Genomic DNA, 27,985 nt, shown 5'->3' on the forward strand with positions numbered 1-27,985 from the left:
GTCGGACCTTCCAACACAACTGTCAAAATTTAAGAACACTCAACAGTAGCGACACCTGATAAGAGAAATATGCAGTTTTTATCCTCATTAACGAATGTAATTCATCCTTAGATTCCCAACCCTTTCTGTCAATGATGATGACACTGACATTAGGCGTCCGCCATATTTGTTACCTAATAAAGGCAAGTATAAAAAAATGATATTACTCCAGCGCATGCGAACAGTCGGTACGGATTATACGCAATACTGTGTAGCTCTGTGAACGGCCTTATAGCATACATTGATGGTTCTTTTTATTTATGTACACGCAGTTATGTCGGCCGTTGGTCGGTCGCGTGGCCGGAATACTAACGGCTATACTGAGACATAACGCTACATCCACCGCTGTTTGATTATTATGGATGCATGCATGGTAATGCCTATTGGGATAAAATAGGGCTGATTTTGGTTGGGGTGGTGTAGTTATTAGTTATTACCATTGAGAGTTGATTATAGCTCACATCCATAGGTTTTGAAAATGGCGATAAGTACCAGCCAGCTCGACTACCGCGCCGCGAGTTATATCAAGGGTTTTGACCAATAGCCTTACGACGTCTATCTACGTAGGTAGCACTCGCTGTGCCTATTGGTCGAAAACCTCGATCGCTGTTAGCGTGCAGTTATATAATGTTAAGTTAATGACACATTGGTGTTGATTCCAGTACACGCACCATCTAAAGAAGAAGAAGAATACCTGTCATTTTCTTGTCCGCCGAAAATGAAAGGGACGGGTAATCTAGCAAAATAGCAAGCATAAGATTTATAGAACGTCAATTTTAGGCAGAATTTAAAAATGCCTCCCAAAATTTTATATTGGCCCGACAAAATTAAGTTGACAGCACACGTCAAACGGGTTACATATCAGCGAGATGCCTTTTTTATTTGCGCAGGTTATTCATTCATTCGTTCATTCATTTTCAAATTAACAGTTGTCAATCATTTCTCTTTCCTTTTCGGCGGAGAAGAAAATGATGGGTATGACTTAAAATAAAAGGTGTCTGCAGGAATCGAGGCCATTTTGGAGTTGTAGACTTACGTGACCGATGGCTAAACAATAACATAAATACAAAACTAAACATCGGGGTTACAGGACTTAAAACTATATACATCTTACTCTTAATACTGGTAATCACATCATAAGGGACATCATAAATTCATTCCTCATCTCCCTAGCGTTATCCCGTTTTCACAGGGTTCGCTTACCTAACAGGTTTTTGTTACCTAACCTGAAGATTTGACAGCTCCGGTTTTAATGACCTGAATGAAAACGGTTGCGGATATATTTCAATAAAGGTCCTTTATCCACCTTGGGCAGACAACACACGACACACGAGAACAGGACGGACTGAGGCATGACGCCCTCCATCATACTTGGAAGCCGTTGTCGTCGTTGATGCTCCTCACGACGGAGGTGTAGATCTCGTTGGAGGCGTCGAGGCCGGCGCGCCCGCGGTAGTACGGGAACTCATTGCTGGTGGACAGGTAGTAGATGCCGGGCCGGTCGAACCTGGTCTCCAGCCCGATGTAGTTGGTCACCGTGTTGTTGTAGCAGTTCGCTAGTCTGATAAGGACAACGAATAAATCGCCTTATAAAATAACACCATTTAGGAGCCTGTTGGAAAAATTACGTTCTGAAGTGATTTTCTTCAACAAAACCTCGATTTTTTTCTATTAATTTCAGTTCGGGTAATGAAACTAGCTTGATTTTGTTAACAAAAATGACATCAGAATGTATGTTTTCAAAAACAGCTTACATGGTTTTCACTGTAAGACGACGAAATATTCGGGATTTTGAGGAAATTCCCAATTAAAAATGATCGGGTAGATTACCCATCTATAGGAAGAGATGGGATTTGAGTTGGAGGCTCTAAATGTCAATGGTATGCGTAAGTAGTTAAAACGTTGTTATTGCAAAGGAGAAACTCCTATGTGGGTGTCGTATAAAGCCGTGATCGGAATGACAGCGAGCAGCGAAATGTTAACCAAACTAGAGACCACAAAACATTTTCTGTGATAGTGCCCCCACTGGGATTCGAACCTGGGACCTCTGGTTCGTGAGCCCAACGCTCAACAACTGGACCACGGCCGTTATCATACGGCTCGGTAAAGCATGTCATCAAACCTGGCCTCCTGCACTGAGTCACACTGCACGGCGATGAACTTCTTGGGATGTTCTATCGCCTGCCACCAGTAGAGCACCGCTCTGACGTGCGAGCAGATCACCAGGCAGGGGATGTAGGGCACGTCCCCCGGCTGGTACTCGCCGCCGTTGACGTACACGTCCACGTGGCCGAGAGGCTCCGCGATGCCGAACCCGTCGATGTTCGTGTGGATCACGTCCACCTGACGACAACATGACACGCAGTGTCATAAAAGTGTGACAAGGAAGAAGATCGAGTGCTTCAGACTGCTCATTGGTCCCGGATATTATTAGATAGGCACATCAATTAAGTCAAAAAGCCTTTGGTAGCTCAATAATAACCCAAATAGCACAACTTTGATAGAGGTTCCTGTCTCCTAAAGTAAGGTCTGTTCTGGGGCCATTTTGTGAGAGGAATCCGTGTACATCCAGACAGATAATATTACTCGTCTGTTGGAACTAAGAAGAAGAACAAAACCAAAAATCCGTCCCACCTGGTCAGCGAGGCCAGCATTGAACCTCATGTCAGGCGGCAGCGCGCGGAAGCAGGGCCCGGCGGGGTCGAGGCCGGTGAGGCGGCGCGGGCGCGACCCCGTCAGCGCGGTGTACGCGGCCGCCGTGTAGCCCGCGATGTGCGCGCCCAGGCTGATGCCGACCAGCTCGAGCCGCTCGCCGCGCAGGCCCAGCGCGGTCAGCTTGGCCAGGAACTCGCCGAGCTTCTTGCCGATCACGCGCGTTAGGCGAACTGACCTAGGAAACGATCATTTTATATTTTGCTTATACAGGCTGTTAGTGACACAGAAAACTGAGAAGAGGTAGGTAGTGCCCTGCCCTTGCGCTTCGTTTTGCTCGTCTTGGCGGGGGCACTACCGTGCCCCCAGATTAGTAAGGATATACCTAGACAGAGTACATACGACTTGTAACTATGTAACCTGAGCAAAGAATCAACATTATTCTATTACGTGTTTGTGTTAAGTATTCGTTTACGAGGTAATGTGGTGGAATGTTTGTTGTATTCAATATTAGCTTATTGTTATTTTATTGTTGGTCATTGCAATAAATGTGATAACTTCAACATTATGAGCTCCCGGGGACAATACATAATAATAGTAATTCTATTGCCTGTTATTATGATTGCTATTTTGTTTAAAGACGATGTAGCGGTTCAGGGATTGCTATCTAAACCGTTGCGTTCGAATCCTGTGACTTGTGAACCACGTGACTTAAATCATAATGTCACGGGTTCGAACTTCGGGTCCGCCTCTACACCACTGAATTCGAATATCTTTACGAATTACGCGTGACAATTGTGTATGTCTGTGTTATTTTACTATCACTATGTGTGTTGTCAGTCTCCAGTCAACATACTTCTGTTTGTTAAGTGGTCGTAGTGGTGGTATTTGTTCGCGGTGCGCACGCGCCGCCACATTCAACAGTCACAGTCACACAATACCTCAAAATAAACTTTAAAACACATATATAAACTCACGCCTACTTCCCACCGGGGTAAGCAGAGACTATGGAGTTTCAATTGCTTCGATCCTAAATCAATCTAGATCGAAATTAAGATGATCATTGCATCCGAAGGCTCGTTAAACCTTTGGTCCCGGTTACTACTTACTGATGTAAGTAAGTAGTCGTTACATGAGCCATGTCATTGTCAGTCTTTGGTCTGACACCAGGGTTGATGAGGTCAGGCATTGATCTCACAACCCACACAGAGAACACTGTCTTAAACTAACCCCCGTCATCCCTATCAGGGTTGGCAGAGCCACTTCATCGCTAAGGGGCAATGAGCAGCGCGAGACATTCTTAGCTTTTCATTTGATAACTTACGTATACTTACTTTATACATATTATTATAATAATGTTGGTTCACCTGCGTCTACATGGCAAATAACATATTGCTTGTTATTAACTTATTAGTTATATGCATAATTGTTTTTATTCATGTAGCTATTATTTACTTATTTAATGTTGTTTCTGTTAGTGATAATAGTTTAAACGGTTTACGAGCGTATTGATGGAATAATACATAGGCTATAGTTATACTTGATGGACCTGTTATAAGTACAATAACTACCTCAATAATGGTAAATACTTACTAGTGTTGCTGAACTATCGATAGTTTTCAAAATAGAGCATCATATCGATAGTCCAAAAAAATCGATAACTCGAAACATTACAATAGTATATTATATGTATTAGTAAGAGATTGTATTATTGCATAAGACCATAGAATAAGGAATAATACTTGACAATACCAAACTATGGATAGTATTGAGAGTTTTTGTGTCTGTGAGCTTCGATATCGTTAGCTATACTATAGTCGACTATATCGATTGCCAACACCAGGAAATAACTGACAAATAGATTTATTTTATAGGTTATGCTGAAATATAAATCATTCATCTGCCAGAATATGGTAGGTATAACATTATGTACAGACTGGCTTTAGCCCGCGGTGACGGTTCCTCTTTCCTAATGTACCAATTTTTAGCTTCCTACCTTAAAAACTGCGAAGCGTCCCCTATAAAATTTCATTTTTCACCCCCTCTATGCAGGGGTTGGAGGCAGATTTCAAAAAAAATGGTCGATTTTTCGTTAGGCGCCAATAGTCCGGATACCAATATGTAGACAAGGTAGAGATACCTTGAAAATTGTGGAATGCTCCATAGAAACTTCCACCTCCCATTTTAGGGAAGTGGGGAGTTAGAAAGAGACAAAAAGTAGCCTATGTAAATAGCCTATCTTCAACTACCTCTACTAAAAAAATCACGCCAATTCGTCGCTCCGTTTTGCCGTGAAAGACGGACTAATAAACGTACAGACACACACACACACTTTTCCATTTATAATAATATTATGGATTTTAAATCACTTTACACAATCAGTTTACACTTAAATCTCATTTGTAGTAAAACAACTTTGTTTCAAATATCCATAACACGGATTCTCTTAAAAAGTTGGAACCTGTAAACCTCAAATAGTTAATACTATTTTCTAAGACAATGTAACGAAATAGAACACGGATGGATAGGTTTCTCTTCTCACCGGATGAAAGAGGTTGTCACACTTTTTTTAAGCATATTAAAGTATTTAATTTACTTATTAACACTCTTTTATTAGCAACAAACAAACATACTACTTAGTTAGGAATGTAATGAAATCTTGGAAGTGTGTTGGACGTTGTCTTGGGAGTTGCATCTTTCGTCCATGTGTGTAAAACTTGTTTTGCATGTTGTGTGCGATATAGTATAATGTATTTGTTAGTATGAGGTACTTAGCAGCGCGCAAGCGCGTTACATTTTTTATTTTTTAAATACATAATTTTTTAGAAGGAAGGCCGTAAAATATTAAAATTGCATTTGCAGCGCAAAATGCAGGTAAAACGTGTCCTCGGGTATTTAAATACGTACGCTTCGCTTTCAAATGCATTTAAGCGCTTTGACCACCGACAAAATTCCTTGGGCTTTACCCAAGTTGCAAATGATTATGCATAACGATAGTGATATACTTATAACAATTGGGGTAGTCAGAGGTACATCCATCGCAAGAAGTACCCATGCCTCACCGAGGTTTCAGTTAGACCAACGTGACAGCTGCTGAGCTGTATCGCATATAAAATACACAAATATTCCTTATTCCTATAGTACAAAGAAAAAAGTAAAAGAGGAAGTGGAGGATTGACATGGCAACTCATGTCACTTGTGTCATCTCATGTCAATGTATGGGCATTTTTATTACAGTCACTGTCGCTTTTCAAAACCGTTTGCAACTTGGCTAACCCCCAGTGTATAGCATGAAGGCAACCCTAGTAGACGAATTACTTTATATTTTTCTGAGAAGTCTTAAAGATCCTGCTACATTGATGTATCGCTCTCGGAACTAGTTATCTGAGGAGGAAAATTAGGAGGGAATTGTCCCAACTTTGAGGCCAATGGTTGGTAGTATAAATTTGGTAACGCAGATTGTGCAGTGCGCCCCGCTGGGTCCTCTCTGTCTATTATGGACTATAAACTTGAGGGATTTGTACATGATCTACTGCTAGTAACTTGTTATCTTCTATCGTGTGCCTTGAGAGGTGGATGACAAACTTCATCAACCCTGGTCTCAGAATTCTTAATTTCATACAATCGGGTGATCAGCCTATAATGCCCTAACCAAACTATTTATTAAGGTACCTCTGACTAACCTTCAACTAACCCAATTGGAAATGTAGTCGTGGGATATGATAAGATATTTCATTACATTAGAGAAGCACCTAGTAGCAGTTACGAGTGAATTAGCATGAGTAAATAGTACAACATGGCGAGATGACTGTGTCCGGGTGTGAACCGGGTGTCAGCCGGCGGCAGCTGATGGATCAACACACCTCTCGGTGGACGACCCACACACGCGCTATACATATTTACCGATATAACATACGATAAGGATATTGACAATAGGTATTGGTTGTAATAGAGATTGATACACTCGATGCATAGTAACGTCATAAAATATCAGCGTACTGACGAAAGTAAAATGATCTGATCTTCGGAAGGCACGTTAAGCCGTTGCTTACTGATGTAAGTTCGTGGGTGGTTCATAATAACCCTGACACCAGGGTTATTATATATGGTAGAAAAAGAAGCGTACTAACTTGGGGTATATGGAGGTGAGGAAGGCGAAGGTGTCTGTGACGAACACGTTGTACCCGCGGCGTGCGTACGCGGCGGCGAGTGCGCGGGAATGCGGGAACATCGCCGAGTCCAGCCACCCCACCGCATGCACCACCGTCTTCTTGCTCCAGTCTGCAGGGGGTAATAGTAAATAAAAAGTGTTTATTTTTTGTGTTTTAATAGCATAAAGTTTTGAGGCAACCCTAGGAAGCAAGGTTGTTGCTTGAGGTGGGGGTGTTTCACTCTTACCCTAGTAACCCTAGTTGGCATCTGAAGCAAAAGGTAGAGTAGGGAGTCAAAATAGTTTTGAGGGTATTGAGTGCAGCTGTTGGATGTGGAATAATATAGGTAGGGGGCCCAAGAATGTGTGGATGGATTGTGTGAAGAAGGATATGTGTGTGAAGTCTGTGATGACGACTGACATAGATGAATGGAAGAGGAATATATATTGTACTGACCACATAGAGGAGGATGATGATGACAATGAGTATAACTGTTTTCTTTAATGCTTTCTATTGTGAGTGAGGCAGGCCGGTCGCCCGCGGATAAGAAATAGCATTGCGCATAAATTTCTATGTGTTGGGATGAAACGAATTTATAATATTAATTCATTCAAATGCTTCCAAACAGTGACCGTCTCACGGAGTCGTGATATTTATCAAATCAAATATACTTTATTGTACACAAATATATGAAACAATTTCAAAACATACACAAGAATAAATACAGCACAATTGGCAATTATCAAGATGACTAGTAACGTAAATGCAGTGGACCATTCCAATAGCTGACCGTACCCTTAAGTTTGCCAAACGTATTAAAGAAAATAAAATTACAATTAACAAAAATAACCTTAAATGCGAAACTATCTCTTGAAAGTACACACATGCACACACACACACACACACACACACACACACACACACACACACACACACACACACACACACACACACACACACACACACACACACACACACACACACACACACACACACACACACACAAACGCGCGCGCGCGCGCTCGCACACACATACACATCGTCTACAGACGTTCCGATTGTTATACTGTTACCTTTTATGAACCATCAATGACCCATGGTCTCTGTCCGTGAAAGGGTTAAAAAAAGAACCCTAGGTATATTAGCAATGGCGTCCGTTCCCGCAGCCATAGTGGTGTAGAAATTCTAAGACTGACATACATTTATAATAAACCATATTATGAGAGGTTATATCCAAAAATACACGTACTCAATTGGAGAGAACCACGATAAATAAAACCCGGGGTGATATATTAATGAATTGAAATGAAACATTCTCACGCGTGTCAATGAGACATCATTAATGAACCACCATCCGCGGGCAGGCGTACCACCTCGCGCACACAATCAGCTCATTTCTCATATTTTATTCAAGGCGGGTGCTCTACAAATTGCGGGAATTCCAATCCTTCCGCATATATTCAATTTTAACGCGAATCGAAGATTCGACATTTTTCACGGGATGTTTTAATCAGACTGGGTATTTTTTCTAGTTCTTTTCTTCATGTGTGTATCTTCGAGTACCTATCTAGGAATGTCTAATCAAGTTGTAAGAAAATAAAAACAGTTTTGCATTCTCTCTTTCTCTCTCTCTCTCTCTCTCTCTCTCTCTTTAAGAGCTGCGCAGGTCGTATCGTATCGGGAGGTGAAGGTTTTGGCGGGAAGAAGAGAGGAATGGCGATTACTCCACCAACAAGAGTTTTGCATTACGAGCAACGATAATGAAGACTAGAGTACAACCAGAAGACACGGGTGGGTGTCGCATGAGTCGTAACTGTGGAGCAGATACCAAAAAATATCTAGAAGCTAGTTTATTGTCGTACCGTTTGCAAGCTAGAAATTTTAATAAGAGCATCACGACAATCATCATCAGCCCATTAACGTCCCCACTGCTGGGGCACGGGCCTTCCCTATGGATGGATAGGGAGATCGGGCCTTAAACCATCACGCGGGCCCAGTGCGGATTGATGGTTATTAACGACTGTTAATGCAGCCGGGACCAACAGCTTAACGTGCCTTCCGAAGCACGGAGGAGCTCGAGATGAAAACTTTTTTTTTGGGGTCACCCATCCTATGACCGGCCTTTGCGAAAGTTGCTTTACTTCAACAATCGCAGACCGAGCGTGCAGAGTGTGCAGGTTTTGATGATTGGACGGATGTGAATCGTGAAGATTTTAGAGAAATACTTAAGTACGTAATGTTACGTAGAAAAGAATCGATCAGCATCACTATGATAATGAACGTCACAACATTTGGCTTTCGCACTTTGATAGATTTAATTCTTACCGCGCCGCGCATTGACATATAATCTGTTCTGTTTAATATTAGGTATGTCCCAGTAGAAGGCAAGTGTATTATGAGTCACAGTTGACGTATTCCTCACCGATCTTCTCGCTGGCCAGCATCTTGTGGGCCGCCGTGACGGGCATGGGCCGCGTCAGCAGGTTGCCGCCCGCGTCCAGCCGGTAGAAAGACACCTGCAGCATCGGCATCGACTGCGCGCTGATCGACGCGTTCTTGCGCACTCCGGGGCCTGGGGACCACACAGTGTTGTAACACAGGTTGTACGGGTTGTCAGAAGCTGCTGTAGTTTTAGGCGGATGAGACGTTCATTATGTAAAAAATTACAATTCAAAGCGTTACCTACTGAATAAGATAGTTTTCAATTACGAACTCTAATTATTTAAATCCTAGAGAACATAATCGTGAGGACACCCGATAAATACGTTTCTTCTTCGGTCGTGTGGGTTGTGAGGTGGATTACCAACCTCATCTACCTTCGTTTCATTCTTATAATTGGGCCACTAAAGGCCCCTGACATGGCTCATGTAACAACTACTTACGTACTCCTCCTTATTCTAAGCGGCTAACGGCTGTTTAAGACCTAAGGAAGACCCAGAGGGGGCGAAGTTGGCACATGATACGAATTGGTGCGGGGCGTAGAGTTGCCGTTCTATACGTAGTCCTTATTCAACAATCTTTATACTACAAACGCTAAAAATCGCAGCACAACTTTCCACCTGGATGGAAATAAGAAGAACTTCGGATCGTTTCATAGAATTAATTTCCTTTTAAGTAGTGTATAAGTTGGCAAAGTGTATAATCTGCTGAAGTCATAGACTTATAATAATATTGACAACATCATCAAGGTTCCTCAGCAACCACCTGGTTGACGCTGATTGCGTTTGAAGTCGCAACGTTCATGTAATTTGTTATGGTGTTTATTAATAAAGCGAATAATCGATTTTGAATCAAATTATGTGAGTATATCGTGAGATTTTGTAATTTTTCTCGAAATAATAAAACTTTGTAACCGTGTAATAGAATTGTAATTACTTACCTAATGGTCATTTGTTAATGTGGTCGTGGCCAAATTTTAGAATTGATCATTTCATGAAATAGAATATCACTCGTTGGCCACATCATGATGTAGTTTGCCCAGATCAATGAACACAAAACGTTTAACGATATGAACAACTAAATGCATGATTACTTCATGATATGGCCAAACGTTGGCAATCATATCGTAAAATTAGTAACATTATCCACCGGCGCTGGTGTCGATTATATTTTAAACTTGATTGATACCATAATCGACAAATCAATGTAATTGTACAATTTTCCATATCGATAGTATCGATTGGGTAAAAAAAATTGTACCTAAGAAATTAAAGGACTATTCGCATTTTTATTAAGCACGTATTAGTGAAGAAAATGTATCTATCTATTCAGCCTGTATCCACCCACTGCTGGGCATAGGCTAGCAAAACCTAACATAATAAAAATAATCTTCATGGTACAACTTTAATTACACACATTAAATCCAGCCCTGTGATGGCCACGCCGTGTCAGTGTCACTTGCTGTCCACCCTTATTAGTCGTAATTGCTATATAAGACAACCCGCTGCCCGTGACTGACTAGAATACTGGCCTACATACTCAAACCAGTTTAAAACGGTTAATTCATTCAAATAATTACATAGAGATAATCTTGGTTTACAAAATCTCATTCTTACCGCGTGCGTATCTACAAGCGAGATAGAACATCCGCGCGTTCCCTCTTACTAGCGGCATACAGCCATTTAGACTATAGTATGACACAGAGGGGGTGAGGTAAATCTAGCTCGACGCCCGATCCGAATAGGTGCGGGGCGAAGAGTTTGGTACCGTTTTACAAGTACGTAGCGAGCCTATTGCCATTAACCGGGAACAACTCCTAGAAACCATGTGATATCTATTATCCAACCAAATTCAAATTCAGTAGTTTAGAACCTTTTTTTTTTGACGTGACTTATTGTAGATTTGCCGCAGATGGCATTAACTACTTGGCCGGACAAATGGGGAGCGCTGAAGGCTCTCACCCGGTACATCGTTTAAGACAACAGGCCTGAGGGTGCCCAGTTGGGCGGGAACCCCGGCTCAGGGCGTCGTCTGAGAGGAAAAATATTTGAAAGAATTAATCGACCCTAGTGGGTCGATAGCGATAAGCGCTGAATGAGAGAAATCGTCGACCACGCCGGCGGGGTCGATATCGGGGCCCTGAAGTGTTTGGTGTCGCGAGCTGATTGGCTGAGTTTAGAACCCGAGCCTATATCATGGATGGGATATCATGGATTTTAGCAGCAGAGCAAAGAATGTAAATGTACTAAGCAAATATCGGAACATACGTACAATACGTACTAGCAGTACATATAATAGTGTATAGTTTAAACCCACATTCCCGAGAAAATGCGTTTCGGAGGTATGTGGCCTAATCTGTATTGCCTGTATTGGCAGCTTCCCACCAGCGTCTGAGCTAGATTCACCTCACCGATCCGAGGGGGGCCTCGGTCGTACTTTATTCTTCAATCGTATGGGCGTCAGACGTCACACACACAGATGCGCGTGTACGATAACGTCAATGTGTAGTGTCTGTGTAAAACGAGGTGTTTTGTATGAAGTGTCCAGAGTGTGCTTCGGGTTAGAAGGTCAGACAGGCAGTCGCATCTGTGAAAAACCGGAACCCGTGAAAACGTGATAACAAATAGTGTAAGTACGTTTAATAGTGTGTAGTATAGCATAGATTCTGTTACAAGCAGGTGGTCGTCGTTCGCAGGCTAACATCAGTCCGCTAATTGCTTGGTTATCACTTATTTATACTGCGTGTTTGATGCGAGGACCGGTGTGCATTACGTCACGTTGTGTGGTGCACATATTTACAGGTTGGTTGCATTGTCTCAATTGTATAATAATATTAACGTTTTTTTTTTTTTTTTTTTAAAAAGTACGTACGTAAAAAAGCCCTGGGGCTCTGTGCCGAGGTTTTTCTTGGAGCTTCTTTTCCGCGGCTATACAGGTTGTGAGAAGCTGCAGTAGTTTTAGGCGGATGAGACGTTCGTTATGTAAAAATTGACGATTCAAAGTGTAACTATGTTACCTACTGAATAAAGATATTTTTGAATTTGAATTGAATTTGCCGCTCGTAATGTTATCTACAGGTGACCGCTAGATTTGAATAATGCGATACTAAGAAGTTGTAAGTATAGCAACTTTATTATAATAATATAATCAGTAGTATAGACTACTCTGGGCGTCAGACAGAGTACTGCGGGACGGATGGCAAGAGGGAAACCACTGGCCTATTTTCCAACAAAGCCAACGACATCTTATTTTAGTAACCAAAAGCCTTTGACGTGTAAGATCGATTTCTTTTAATTAATTTAATTGCGGATAAAAATTTTGACCATAAATTAGACCTGGATTGAAACTAGCATGTCTATTGCGAGGTTTTGACAGCAAAAATCATGTCCAAATGTGATTTTTCAAAAAGGCGTTTATGTGGGTTTCACTATACTTACAAGACGACCATATGTGTACTTCTTCCCCATGTTGCTCTAAATCTTTACTTATATACTGTGTGTGTTTAATGTGCCGGACGTGATTTCGACGTTCGCCGGGATCTTCACTTCGCTAGAGTTCACTAAATGTAATGGAGGAGGTACTTAATATTAATAAGTACGTCACCACAGACTCACTTTTGCACGTCGCTTAAGTATATAGGTGCTAGCCATGTCATCGGAGGCCTTAGGCGGCTCAATCACATCCTTGTGTCCAGTAAAATCTATCGTCAACCTTGCACTCCATACGAGAGGCACGATGATGTGCAGCAGTGGACGCCACTTACAATCAGGTATGAGTCCGGCCGGCATGCCGATGTCCGGCGGCGGCGTGAACCGACCGGCGTGCGCGCACCCCGCCAGAACCAACAGGAGCATCGCCGCCGGCGCCGCCAGGGAGCCCACAGGGACTCGCATTATACTGAAATACAAATTTAGACGATGAAGAAAAGGAAATGTCGGGGACAACATCTTGGCCGAACAAATAGGGCAGTGGGACACGCTGAGAGCCCTCAAACAGGAGAAACATTTCGCAGTTGTAAAAAGACTTGTAGGTTGTGAGATCAACGACCAACCTCATAGTATGAGTAGAGTTTAAAAGGCCACATTGAAGCAATTCTCCAAAGAAGTAATAATGCACTTTGACATTGCGCACTTATTTGTATATGCGCAAATGTCAAATTTAAATATTGCTTTCAGATCAATTGCTTTATTGTGGCCTTTTAAGGCTCCCTGTGCGTAGTGATAGTTACATCTAGATATCACAATGCATATTGTATAGCAGATACAACTCGCATTGTCGCCCTTAAAGGCTCACCTATGAACTACGATTGATCCTCCAATCAAGTTCAACGGCTGCCTATACCGGCGCAGGCGGCGCGTAACGTCACACGCGGGGCGGTCGTGACACTGAAAATATTATTCAGTAGATTAATGTCAGGAAATGTAGTCCATTTAAACAAATTGCACCATTTCAGGCGGAACTATTTTATTGCGTTGCAATTTAAATTAAATGGAAATTAATTTGGCGTGTAAAATTGTTTAGGTTGTACACTACTATATAGTTATACCTAAAATATACCTTTATATTTATTTATTTATATCTATATAAAATAAAAACTGTCTGTTTGAACGATCAACGCAAAGCCGATTAGAAGCACGATTTTTTTTAAAAGACGTAGGTCCCAAGACATCCCCTAAAGCGAAAAATAACGTTACATTCCATTATTCAACCACCCTAGCGTTACCCCTTTTTCAAATCTTCCGCTTACCTAGCCTGAAGTTTTGACAGATCCGGATTCTTACAGAAGCGACCGCCTGTCTGGCCTTCCCACCCACGAAGGGAAAACCAGCTCACAGGTTAGGTCACATATCTCCGAACCGCATTTCTCGGGAATGTGCGTTATATATTAGAATAGGTAGTATTGTAATATGCTCGATGAAGCGGGGGTGCTTAGTTTATTTGGCGATGGATGTACCTATGACCCCAATTGGAAAATAGTTGTGAGTTTATGTAATATTATATGCTATATAATATTAAGTAAGGAGTAGAGAATGTAGTAAAAAGTAACCTAACCAAATCCTGCCCTATTTTCCGTATCCCCTTTCGAATTACGACTTAAAGCTATTTATAATGAGGTCCAAGTTCACCTCAATATTTATTTTTTTGTTGAGCCGGCCCAGTGAACACATAATTTAGTATCATTACATACATCATTACCACTACACTGCGAACAGTGAAAAAATATGTATCTATAAAAGATAACACGTTAAATGAATGCATGAGATAATACATAAATAATAACAATAAAGACCTGCGATACATAATCACACACATATAAACATAAATAGCCTATATACGTGTAGGAAAGTGAGAATACTATGGAAGGATCATAAACTGCCTATATACGTCCCACTGCTGGGCACAGGCCTCCCCTCAATCAACCGGAGGGGGTATGGAGCATACTCCACCACGCTGCTCCACTGCGGGTTGGTGGAGGTGTTTTTTACGGCTAATAGCCGGGACCAACGGCTTAACGTGCCCTCCGAAGCACGGAATCATCTTACTTTTTCGGACAATCAGGTGATTCAAGCCTGAAAACAGCCTCACAAAGTGATTTCGACAATGTCCCCATCGGGAATCGAACCCAGACCTCCAGATCGTGAGCCTAACGCTCTAACCACTAGACCACGGAGGCTGTATGCTTATGGAAGGATAATGAATAGGAATTTGATTGTTTATGGTATGAAAGGAGGATGGTCAATGAATGGGACGTAAGGCAGTTTAAAAAGTAAGAAAGGGGAGTCGATGGTGCGATGTCGGTCGGGTGAGAGGATTCTGTTAAAATATAAGGTGTAAAGATATTTAAAATATCCCGAGTTATTTCTATATCCCACATACGTCCCACTGCTGGGCACAGGCCTCCCCAATCAATCTACCGAAGGGTGTATGGAGCATACTCCACCACGCTGCTCCACTGCGGTTTGGTTGATATAATCACACATTTAATGATTTAATATCTAGTTACAATCTAGATTGTTGAACTTTACGTAGTATACCTATCTTTAACAACCGGAACGAATAGCCAAAAAAATAATATAATAAATTATAGTGAGGCACATATTGAATATAAAACATTTTACTATTGTTAAATCACGTAAAACCACGTGAACTAAGTATTGTAATTCTTTCAATATCAACATCTACATGTACCTATGTAATTAACAAGACAATCACGCACGTTATGCCTATCGAAGTGGGCAGAGCCACAAGCTATGAGTGAAGATCATCCGCAACCACTGATCATTTGAAAACGGATATAACTAACGAACTGTCTAAACAAATTGAGCAAGTGGAAATGTCGTGGCCAGATCTTAGAATTGATCATTTCGTGATGTGATCGACCATTTTATGAAATAATCAAATGCAAATTAGTGTAATAAATATTCCTAAAAAAATAAAAAGGGCAAGTCCGGGTTAGATGGCCTTAAGGGAGAGATGGCCAATGGAAAAATCTATCAAAATTAAATTATGAGGACCTTATAGCGGATTAACATAAAAACAATAATATTTGTTCATAAACTGAACTAGTTTGGAATCAAATATTTGAAAATGATGATGGCTCACGATTTGCACTTGAATCATGTATTATTTGTCGACTCATTAGCACAGCTCGCGAAGGCGCGGCGGCGGCGTGGACGTGTCGCGGTATTAGCAAGGTTAGAAACAATTTAAGAGAATCTGGTCTAACCTACGGTCTAACAGAAAGCTGGGTGAGGTGTGGGTACTTACCTCTGACTACCCCAATTGGGATATAGTGGCGAGATTAGGTTATGTTAGTTTTGTCTGGACATTTCAAGCTGAAATCGTCTAATTGTCTGAATAATAACATGAATTCATGTTTTGGAGCGCACGTTAAGCCATCGGGCCCGGGCTAATCGCTCAAACGCCTCCATCAACCCGCACTGGAGCAGCGTGTTGAAGTATGCTCCATATACGGTTGAGTGGGGGAAGGCCTATGCACAGCAGTGGGACGTAAACAGGCTTATTTATGTTATATGTTTGACTGTGTGCGATATATTTATTTGTTTGTCCATCATTAACTCGAGGGTGGTCACAGTGGTGAGGTCACAGGTCAAATAGTTTTCCAATCAGTCACCGGAGTAATTAAACAAATATGCTCATTAGTCAATTACCAGGTTCTGCTACTATCGATATGTTGCAGTACGATAGTTGTAGCCGTAATATATGTACTTAGTTATATTCCTAAGGATATAATTATTATATCGGAATGAATAAATGAATGAATATCTTTTTTCTTCTTCCTTGCGTTATCCCACTTTAGGTGGGGTTGGCTCTCTTTATTTTGCGGCGCCATGACATTCTGTCTAGAGTTGCCGGGTCGGGTAAATTTTCATTATTTAGTCTTATCATTTAATGTAGTACACAGGCAGCAGCGTTACATATTCACACTTGTACTTCCGAGGCACATCTGGGGGCACGGGAGTGCACCCGCCAAGACGAGCACAGCGAATCTTGTTTACGACAGCAAAAACGGATTTTCTTTCAAACATTTTTTTTAAGTAATGCAAATTTGATTTTTTTATAAATATGTCTCGCCTTAACCTTAGAACTGGTGGTTGACTTTGAATAAGCAAGTTTGCAGCGGACAGGCAGCGGGCGACGAGACTATTGCCTGCGAGTTTTTATTTATATCATTAGGTCATCATTATAATATACTTGACATATAAATAATAAAAAACCGAAATGATTTTTATGTCTTTTGACGTTTATATTACAGGAGGGATGTCAAGGACATTGGATTCTAGTACCTACCTCAATAGTAACACTATTATATCAATGACCTGCCTACCTACCTAGTGGAAGATAAACAGAGTAGATTTAATTTAGGTATGATTTACGATATATGTATATTATAATCAAACTACTAAAGCAAAGCGTGACCTTGGATGAACAAAGTGAGATGCATAATGATGACAAAAGTATTTTTACCTCAAATATTAATGTTCAAATAGACAGGAACAATCAATCAATAACTTGGTGCAGTCATTGTACAGCTGGCCTTTTCGTTCACTCATATTCCTCCTAATTCCTTAAGAATATAATAGCATTATTAAATAAAATTTTACAATAAAGTTACAAATGTCAGAAAACAATTTTAAAGCGTACTTTATGTAACAAGCTCATATTTACAAGATTACGAATTATCTGAATTGTTTCTTGACATTTCTTCTCCCCCGCCATAACAATTTGCAAAATGACGTAGACTAAAAAAATACCAGATAGTTTATCTACGACAATTACGTTGAATAAATAATTTTCACTTTGACTTTGAAATGAGGATAAGGAAACACACGAAGGGGACACTCTAGCGTACAATGAGTGCAGTTGACAGCTGGTAAAGATGGCGAGCACCATGACACGAGATCACACACAGAATGTAACAGATATACTTAGTGTGGACATCATAATTATTATCGATCGTCGTGAGAGTCGTGAGTACCATTTAACTGCACTAACCACTGCAATTGATAGCTAATGGCTAATCACTGCCGTGTGCTAGGAATACACGCAATATATTCAAGCAGTATGGTAGATATGAGGATCATAAAACAAATAGTTTACTCACGCCAGGGTGGACAGAGCCACAAGTAATAAGACAACAGCTTGCAGCCACCGATAATACGAAGTCGAAAGATAGACATGATTAATAAAGCCAAAAGTCAAGTATTTCTTGCACATTATGGTCCATTTAGTGACTTTTATAAATCAAATACGCTTCTAATGGTCCAGTGCAACTCTACTATATTCGGCCAGTCTTCAATATCAAAATAGGACTTTTTCACAATAACAATGCGACAATGTATAACAATGCGATCGATAAACAATAAAAATGTAAAGAAAAATACATACATCGTACAAATAAGTTAGTTAGGCAGCTATTTTTTATGCAGGATGGAAGGGGCAAGTCACAGGGACTGTAACCTAGAACCTGACAGAGGGCAGCAGTAACTGTCAGTGCTATCCAGAGGCGGAGGACAAGAGTCCTAGCACGGCTTTAGAATAGACTACTCAGGGCGCCATCACACACGCGTCGGACACGGTACTGCGGGGCGGAAGGCAAGAGGGAAACCACTGCCCTATTTTCCCTAAAAAAGTAGCATGGCTACAGACAAGAGCGTGGCTCTTAAATTAGTGATGTGGTGACCTATATTATATAGCTGTGATACTGGTTGTATACTGTAATCACTTAAACTATTATAATACTGCAGACTGTTACAGGTATAACTGGAAACACTAATTTATATTCAATGGCTACATTGAAGACGAGTGATTAGTGTGAGGATGAAGATGTTCCGAGACTCTTCATTGGAAAAATGATTTTTTGTTTCTTTAACATAATATGAAAAGAAGTGATGTAAAGGAACACATGTAAAGGTATATCTGTTCATAAAACATACTTTGCACCGGTGACACATCAAAACAAATCACCGTTTTGACAATATTTGACATTCAATATTTGGTGAAAAATATCTTCGTCTCAGAAAAACAAATGGCTTCCTCGGTTAGGTATAATACAATCGATGAGTAATAATTTAAATATCAATCATCTAAACAGTGATCAGTCATTGACCGGCGCATGCTTGGTGTTTACCTACGCCCGCGCGGTCACTGTTAGGGTAGTGACTGTCAGTAAGCTCTCGACTCCCTCTGACAGTTGACTCCTTATAAATCGTTTTAAGGAAGTCCTTTCCTTGGACACGAAAGAAAAATAATACAAAAAAGGTTCGTCAGAATCGATACCAGTATCTATAACCATAATAAAGTAAGTGCCCAAGTAGCTAAGTAAAAAAAAGTAAGTAAAGTTGCCTGGAAGAAATTGCTGCATGAGCAATAAGGCCGCCTGTTGTGCCTTTCTGTATATGTTGTCCTTATTCTCGGTATCTTGTGTCCATTGTGCTCAATAAAGTATGTCATCTATCTATCTATCTAAGGGTGCCTTCGCACAACATTGGATCCGAGTCCGTTAAATATCGGATCCGAAGTGGTCGTAGAACTATTTGTATGGTAGCTGACACATACATCCGACACCCGCCACCTGATATCTCTAAGTTATTTTCTGCTATCTGCCATTCTTGGACTAAGATTAGGTGTAAGTAGTGCTATGATTTAGTAGATTGTTTTAGTTTAGTAATTTGTTTTGTGGGGCTTTTATTGTACCAATATTTTCTGTATTTTATGAAAAAATAAACATTTTACTTACTTTTTTATTATTATTGTTTACGTGACTATTTATCGTAGATTTGCCTACTTAGCCGGACAAGGGTGTATTGCGAAGCTGCCCTAAATGTTTCATGCCATTAGGGAAAATGCCAAGTTGTTTGTATTTTGAACTTTGTAATAATATTTCAATGCATCATTATAAAATATGTATACTTCCAACACAATGATGTTTGACAATAACGGTCATTTACTTCATTTATTGATAAGGTACTATCAGGATTAGAATTTATAATAGAAAAAAAAACATTAAAAAAATAATTTTAAGAACCTTGTCTCTTGGGGTCACTGAGTCCTCTTTATGTCCTTAAGTTATTTTTGTTTATTTCGTTTGTGATCTTGATAACTGGTCGTATGAAGGGCAGTGGCCTTTTGGGATTCGAATCAGTAAAGTAAATAATACGGCTGTGTGAGCTTGAGTGCCCTTTGGGGTAATACAGGAGACGACTACCTAACGACAACAACAAACCTTTTTTGTATGGAAAATGCTTAAGAGGTATGATTTGGGTATATAACACTTATTGCTTTCAGAAGTGTAAAACACAACATTCATACATACATAATCGCCTATTTCCGACCGGGGTAAGCAGAGACTATGGAGTTCCATTTACTTCGATACTGAATTCCTGACATACTTCTCTTGCTTCAATCTCATTGTAAAGGACAATTTTACATTAAAAATAACACTAAAGACGGCCTTATATTAAAAAAAAAACTGCTGCCTGATAATTTCTTCTCGGGTTAAAACGAGGAAGCGATGATTGTCTGATTTGTAAGTGGTAAACATATTGAAAAACTGCGGGATCCGATATGACTAGCTGATTTTTTATACGTAATGTTCGTTCAGTGAAAGTGTAAATGGTAGGCAGCGAGTGGGTGTAAATAAAATAGAATAGCTATACAAATATCACTGTTTACTAAATTAATACCTACGTAGAAGGAAAAGGAAAATACATAAATAATAGAAAATCTATACTTATAATAAATCTGTAGAGAGGTCAATTCTGTACATTAAATATTTTTTCAAAATAACTATCAGGGGGTGATAAGTGATCGATACTGATGCCAAAAATGCAATCAGTAAAATTTTTGTCTGTCTGTCTGTCTGTCTGTCTGTCTGTCTGTATGTTCCTTATAGAAACAAAAACTACTGGACGGATTTTAATGAAACTTGGTACAATTATTCTTCACACTCCTGGACAGGTTATAGTATACTTTTCATCACGCTACAATCAATAGGAGCAGAGTAGTGAAGGGAAATCCTTTTGTATGAAAAATCTAAACCACTCAAGTTAGACGTTTGAAATTTGGCATGCAGGTACCTTAGATACCGTAGAGGTGCACTAAGAAAGCAATTCCCGAAATTCCCACAGGAACGGGAATTAGCTGAAAAATCCTTTTGTATGAAAAATCTAAACCATTCAAGTTAGATGTTTGAAATTTGTCGTGCATGTACCATATATACCGTAGAGGTGTACTAAGAAAGGAATTCCCGAAATTCCCACGGGAACGGGAATTAGCGGGAAAATCCTTTTGTATGAAAAATCTAAACCACTCAAGTTAGACGTTTGAAATTTGGCATGCAGGTACCATAGGTACCGTAGAGGTGCACTAAGAAAGGAATTCCCAAAATTCTCACGGGAACGGGAATTAGCGGGAAAATCCTTTTGTATGAAAAATCTAAACCACTCAAGTTAGACGTTTGAAATTTGGCATGCAGGTACCATAGGTACCGTAGAGGTGCACTAAAAAAGGAATTCCCAAAATTCTCACGGGAACGGGAATTAGCGGGAAAATCCTTTTGTATGAAAAATCTAAACCACTCAAGTTAGACGTTTGAAATTTGGCATGCAGATACCTTAGATACCGTAGAGGTGCACTAAGAAAGGAATTTCCAAAACTCCCACGAGAACGGGAATTAGCGGGAAAATCCTTTTGTATGAAAATCTAAACCACTCAAGTTAGACGTTTGAAATTTGTCATGCAGGTACCTTAGGTACCGTGGAGGTGCACTAAGAAAGGAATTCCCGAAATTCCCACGGGAACGGGAATTAACGGGAAAATCCTTTTGTATGAAAAATCTAAACCATTCAAGTTAGATGTTTGAAATTTGGCACGCAGGTACCTTAGATACCGTAGAGGTGTACTAAGAAAGGAATTCCCGAAATTCCCACGGGAACGGGAATTAGCGGGAAAATCCTTTTGTATGAAAAATCTAAACAACTCAAGTTAGACGTTTGAAATTTGGCATGCAGGTACTTTAGTAAACTTAAAGCTTAGTTGCAACAGGATATTACAAAATTCCCACGGGAACGGTAGTTAGCGGGAAAAAACATTTGTATGAAAAAATCAAATCTAAATAAAAGGAGAAACTGACTGACTCAGTGACTGAATCAACGCATAGCCTGAACGGCTAAATGTAGGCATTTGAAATTTGGAAGGGACATAGCTTAGGTACCGTAGAGGTGCACTAAGAAAGGAATTCCCGGAATTCCCACGGGAACGGAAATTAGCGGGAAAATCCTTTTGTATGAAAAATCTAAACCGCTTAAGTTAGACGCTTGAAATTTGGCATGCAGGTACCTTAGTTAACTTAAAGCTTAGTTGCAACAGGATATTGCAAAATTCCCACGGAAACGGGAGTTAGCGGGAAAAAAACATTTGTATGAAAAAAACGAAACCGCGTAAGATAGATGTTTTCAATTCAATTCAATTAAATTATTTATTGCATTCCATGTAGTACAATGGGGTGTTACATAGGCATAGGAACTAAAACATGGACCCTGTAGGGCACAGCAACGTTGAAGGGAAGAGAGGAAGTGTGTATTAAAATTAAAACTCAATGAACAATCAATTAAAAAAAAATCAATTCAATCAATTGATTCAATCTAGCATGCATGCATACCTTAGTAAATATAAAGTTTATTTTTGGCTGTATTTTGAAAAATGGGAGTTATTGGGAAAAAAATTGTATGAAAAAATCTAAACTGCATAAGTTAGATGCTTGAAATTTGATATGCACTCCCACACACACAAAGATCTCTCTCTTATATAACACGCCACGCGGACGAAGTCGCGGGCAAAAGCTAGTACATAATAAATAAACAACCGTTCTTAGAGAGCAAACATTGAAGAGAAATCAGACAAAAGACAATAAACCATATAGAATAATAAATCAGAAATTATAAACTAAGGAGATTGAATATAATTTATATATTATAATAATTGTTTCATATGCTAGTTAATTGTTACATATGTTAGAAGTTAGTTAATAATATTGTAAACAAAGCATTTATGTAACAATTATTGTAATATATGCTAGTTATTTATATATTTATAAAAAGTATAGAATCCATATAAAAATGTTCGTGTTTCGTTTACAGAAGGTATACACGGAAACAAAACTTGGAAAATTAACGAGATAGGTAGTTAACAGAAAGTGTTTCTTTTTACATGAGATAGGACACCAGCCGGCTAGTTTATTATTAGAACATAGGTATATACTACTTAGCATCCATAGCGTCAACTTTAGTACAAATTATACTTGTTAATAATTATAAGTAGATCGTTTGCCAATGAATGGGTGACTCGAATATCCATTTACTTTTCACTTCGCACATTACCCAATTGCATAATCTGTGCCAAATGGCGCCAATACATGTCAATTTACGTACACATTGGAGATATCTAGACTCCGCGACACGTCTACGGAGTATCTCACCTCAGAGCAGCGGCAGACGATATCATTCGCACCAACACAAATATATCCTGATGTTTTGTCTGCTCGTAAGTATAACGATACGTACTTTGACAAGTAGGGTGGTATCATAATAAAACAAACTATTCCTCGGATTAAAAAAAATTGAATAATTTGTATTTTCGAGAAAATTCACATTCAGCGAGTAAGCAGCGAGTTTTTTCCTGGTGCTAATTTAAAAAAATATTGGTGTTTTAATTTCGTCTCAGCTCGCGATCAAAATAAAATATTATTGATCTTCTATCTTCTTCTTGAAGAAGATATTATTGATGTTATAAATATAGACAATTAATACCCAATGGTATTATGTAATGTATATCTACATACTAAGCCTAATGTTAACAAACGGTAATCCCAAAAACTTAATAAAATACTCACCCTAAATAAAATATCACAGGATTATTACACATATACTTTACTCACGATATATTAATTTATTATTACTGTTTATTTACAACACTTTGGTAAATATACAAAACAAAATAAAACTCTATTAAAAAAATGCGAGCCGCCTCACAGTTATCCGCTGCGTTTTGAATTCGGAACGCAATCGGCGCACGCGCGGCCCGCAGCGTAACACGCCAAGTTTAAGGACAAGGCGCGATGAGAGCGCGAGCGCCGGTGGACGGACACATGCCACACCGCACCAGCAGCACTAGCATGGGTATACCTCATTACGTAGAGCACGTTTACAATGACAGGGACAGAGATTAGTACACCGCTTAGTGCGAAAGAGACTGAAATGTACTGTTCTGGCAGCTGTCATTCTAGTCAAGGTATAAATTAATGAAGTATAGTGCAGTACCCTCGCGACACTAACGACGCCATATTATGATAAATAAGGACCAACGCTATGGACTATGCAGTTAAAAAACCGATTCTGATAAACCCATTACGCGTCTCGCGCGATGTGGGTTCCATGTTAGGTAGATACGGCTACGGCTTGCGGTCACCGATCAAATAACTATCAAACCACATGATGTTTTTTTATGTCCCTGACATCATTGCTAATTGGTTCAGAAACTATGTCAATGAGATTAATTTTTTGTATGACTAATTATATTGATTTTCATTGATTATTTTTAGAGTTGTAAATAGTATCCATGTTTTTTTTTTAATGTTTTTATATAAGTGACTGTGAAATGATTCGTATTTTGTAGTTTGTATGCAAGTGAAGATACATAAAACCGAAAGACAGGTAAGGGCCGTGCGATAAAAAAAAATATTTTAAAAACTTTCATAAAAATTTCAATTTTCCATTCCAAACGAATTGTGGATTTGACAGCGACTCCCCGAACGGCGATTCCCGCTACGGCGAGTCTGTTTAAGTGGCTTGACATCGCGTATTGACCTGGCCTTTCAAACATCCTGAATTGAATGGTGGTCGCCTAAGCCTTCCTCTTCCGACTCCATCACATATGTGTTACTTATGTATATAGATGTAATTATATGGTATACTGCAACAATCCACCGTGATATAATTCCCAATACCTATCGGTCGTCACACGCCCGAGACGCCCAAGATGCCGTCGCGACCGCAAGCCATTACACGCGCATTATATCCCGTCCCAGCGGACTGACTAACTAATGTAATGTGGCTCCAACTTCCGTCACAGTAGGTCCTCAATCCATGTCGCCTCAGCAGTAGATGAGGACATAACTTAAGGAATTAGCTTTATATCAAGGACGTTCGAGTAATGTTTAGCGTTGAGTAATCTGACGAGGTGTAACGTAAACAATTATGGGTTTCTGTTAAGACTCTTTATGTACCCTACGTATTTGCATCGAATTTAAATAAAAGTTCTACAATATATTATTTATTTGATAAAAATGGTATTAAATGTCTTTTTCTAATTATTAAATAACTTGTAATGTATGTTACAGTTTCTTATCCCCAGCCATAACCTTGCGAAATTACGTAGTTTAAAAATGTAAAATTGACCTTCAACAAGTTTATTCAGGATAAGTACGCATTGAATATTTGATTCTGACAGTGATTAAGATTATGATGATAGATATTTAAAATAAGTATGCGGATGAATCTGAATACCCGGCAGTGAGTTACCGGCTACATTCAGCATACCGCCGTCCTTATTAATTACCGTATTGGCCGCGAACACTTGTCTTGTCCGTGGTCAAGGAAACAGATTAGCTGTTAGGTTACCGTACGTAACGTGCTGAACGGGCTCACACGTAACATTGGACTCATGAACGGATATTTGTAACATCCCAACAGATGTGCCTCGGGAGGAATTTATTACTTGCACGGAAAAATTGGGACGTTCACTTACGTTATGGTTTTCCTAACAATTTAGCAATTGTTGTTCAAATAATTACCTAATTTGATAATTAGCAGAAACGAGTCACACTGAACCTGTAATGCGTTGAATAGAAAAGGTAAAGTTCGTTCGTTCGTAGAGGCATTCCTTGCTCTCCGCCGCATTGGTCGGGGTCGAGGGCTATGGAGCATACTCCATTATAATTCTCCACTGCGGGGTTGTGCAGACATACTAACATCCTATAGTAACATATTCTACATCAATGCTAACATCAGAGCCAATTGTACTAAAGCTCGCTTCCTCATTTGACCCGACCGGGATACGAACCCGGAGTCAGGATGTCTCCCGAATTACACCACAGCGCACAGAGGTCAGTATATCAATAACAATGTTTCAATAAAATATTTTTTAAAGGAAAAATACATTGTTTTTTCAAGTCCTCTTGAGTATTCTCATATAATGTTTATTATTTATAATAATGTAAAGGTGTTGAGTCATTGTTGTAAAGGTCTGAGCTATAAAGATCAGCGAGATTTGTGATATGTGGGTGATGACCAACGTGATAATTATGATGTACCTACAATGTAACAAGCCGTACCTACGTGGAGCACCACCTTGAGCTCGGAATAGATTTTCTTTTTTTTCTCTACGTGTGAATGCCAGTGCTCCTAGTTCCGTAGTACATTAGGATCTCTAGTTTTTCTCTGCTGGACTCATCGTCACTAATTCTAAGGACAAATAGGGTAGTCGAAGATCCCCTCTGTCCCCTCTAGGAACGGATTAATGGGTGAGAGTCCTCATCGCTCTCCATTTGTCCGGTCAAGTAGTCAATGCCATCTCCGGCAAATCTACAACAAGTCACGTCAAAAAAAGAAATATCCTTCAGAATGATAATTCCCTTGCAATTAGAACATAGTACTATTACAGTTGAGACGCATACTTATTACTTTTTTTAGGGTTCCGAACTTAAAAGGGAATAACCGTAGCCTTATAAGTAGTTAACCTTTGTCTGTCCGTCCGTTTGACTGTCACGACCCTTATTCTCGGAAACGCGTAGAGTTATTGAGCTGTACTCTGTTTCTACTTTGACAGATAGTATCCTATCCTATGATTGCTAAAAATATCAATTTACAGGAATGTTAGTTTCAACCAATAACATGATAGGAATCTTATATGACAATATAGAAACTGAGTTACACGATTGTGCCTCAGATTTTGTAGGAATAGTCTACATAATAATAATAAATAACAAAGAAAATAATCATCTTGATCCAATAAAATCGTTATTGTTCGACTTGCATTACCATAAGCAGTAGGTACCTTATCTCACAACTCTTGTAATTCCCTCAGCGACGTGTGTTGTGCGCATGCGCCGACTACCAAGCAACATCTCGCGCATTTGTGTAATCCCCTCATGCTTAACACATCGTCACAGTAAAAACCAAACGCAGTATTTAATAGTTCTTACGCTTCCGGGATGATTCCATACAATTATATCCACATACCCTAAGTGCATAATAATCCACTCTAAAATTATTAAATTCCAAAAGAACTTTGAATCTTAAACCTCTGAACCTTTTTGAATGAAGTTTGGTAAGTATCTAGATAGTTTGAGACTTAGGAAAGAACAAAGGATTGTTTTTATCCCGAAAATCATCCCCTAAAGGGCTGAAAATTGAAAGGAAAAAAGCTGCGGAAAGCTGCGCCCGCGGCACGCGTTCCGCGCTGCTGCAAAGTTTATCTACCTAAGTTGCCAAAAAGTCATAAACATAACATAAACATGTATATTATATATCAGTCAGACCCATAAACTTATGTATGAATCCTTTAAAAATCAACTTTATATTCAATTATAAATCAAATCTGTATAATATCATTTATCGCGTTCGTAGCGCGCGTTGCGGCTGCGAGAGTATTTGTTGTCGGAACTAGTTTACCTACTATTTGATATGCCACTTTTCGTATCAATTAAGTACAGTGCTACGGTCCGATATTCGACCCAATAAGTAAATCCACAATATTCGACCGGAGAAGCATCGTCCGAACAGAATATTCATTCCAGGTAGATTACATAAGTAATACATTTATATAGCGGAACCAATAAAACTGTAAAGCCCCCATTTGTCATAGTTATTTATAAGTATAAGCAACAAGTATACCTTATATTTAGTTATTTTTCCCTGTCGGACAAGGTGATCTCTGCAGCTGGAATTTAAATTGCATCTCGTGAGGGGTCACTGTCCCTTCAAGGGCCAGTTTTAAACAATTATTGTTTTAAGTAAGTAATTATAATTTAATTTACTAGCAGCCATATGACATAAAATGAGAATTGTCCTTTCTAGTATGTTGTACTTTCTGTAGATACAAGATTTAAGGAACTTCTATTAGAC

The 27,985-nt window shown here is 39.6% G+C and overlaps 1 protein-coding gene across 5 annotated transcripts; it reads right to left on the reverse strand.

Annotated features, from left to right (window-relative positions):
- Nucleotides 1-735: 735 nt before the first annotated feature.
- LOC126376636 (phospholipase A1 member A-like) lies at nt 736-23,911 on the reverse strand. 5 transcript variants are annotated; one of them, XM_050024163.1, is made up of 9 exons: nt 17,472-17,729; nt 17,271-17,370; nt 13,575-13,666; nt 13,045-13,178; nt 9,265-9,414; nt 6,822-6,972; nt 2,674-2,929; nt 2,162-2,382; nt 736-1,600 (listed from the first exon to the last, which is right to left on the reverse strand). In XM_050024163.1, the coding sequence occupies exons 4-9, from the start codon at nt 13,172-13,174 to the stop codon at nt 1,405-1,407; spliced, it is 1,104 nt and encodes a 367-aa protein (XP_049880120.1). In that variant the 5' UTR covers nt 13,175-13,178; nt 13,575-13,666; nt 17,271-17,370; nt 17,472-17,729; the 3' UTR covers nt 736-1,404. The 5 variants fall into 5 exon arrangements, with proteins under 5 accessions (XP_049880120.1, XP_049880119.1, XP_049880121.1 ...); XM_050024162.1 differs by having other exon boundaries at nt 17,448-17,729; XM_050024164.1 differs by lacking the exons at nt 17,271-17,370; nt 17,472-17,729 and adding an exon at nt 23,695-23,911.
- Between the last annotated feature and the right edge of the window lie 4,074 nt (nt 23,912-27,985).

The sequence above is a fragment of the Pectinophora gossypiella genome, chromosome 21 (genome assembly GCF_024362695.1).
Source record: "Pectinophora gossypiella chromosome 21, ilPecGoss1.1, whole genome shotgun sequence".
In the NCBI taxonomy this organism is placed as follows: Eukaryota; Metazoa; Arthropoda; class Insecta; order Lepidoptera; family Gelechiidae; genus Pectinophora; species Pectinophora gossypiella.

Bases quoted from the DNA above. Each gene is read 5' to 3' on its own strand.
- LOC126376636 (XM_050024160.1), bottom strand. From the start codon at position 23,726: ATGTGTAATAATCCTGTGATATTTTATTTAGG. The intron at 6,973-9,264 runs GTGAGGAATACG...TACCCCCTGCAG, and splicing joins GCTGGCCAGCGAGAAGATCG to ACTGGAGCAAGAAGACGGTG. The intron at 2,930-6,821 runs GTTAGTACGCTT...ATCGTTTCCTAG, and splicing joins CTCACCTCCATATACCCCAA to GTCAGTTCGCCTAACGCGCG.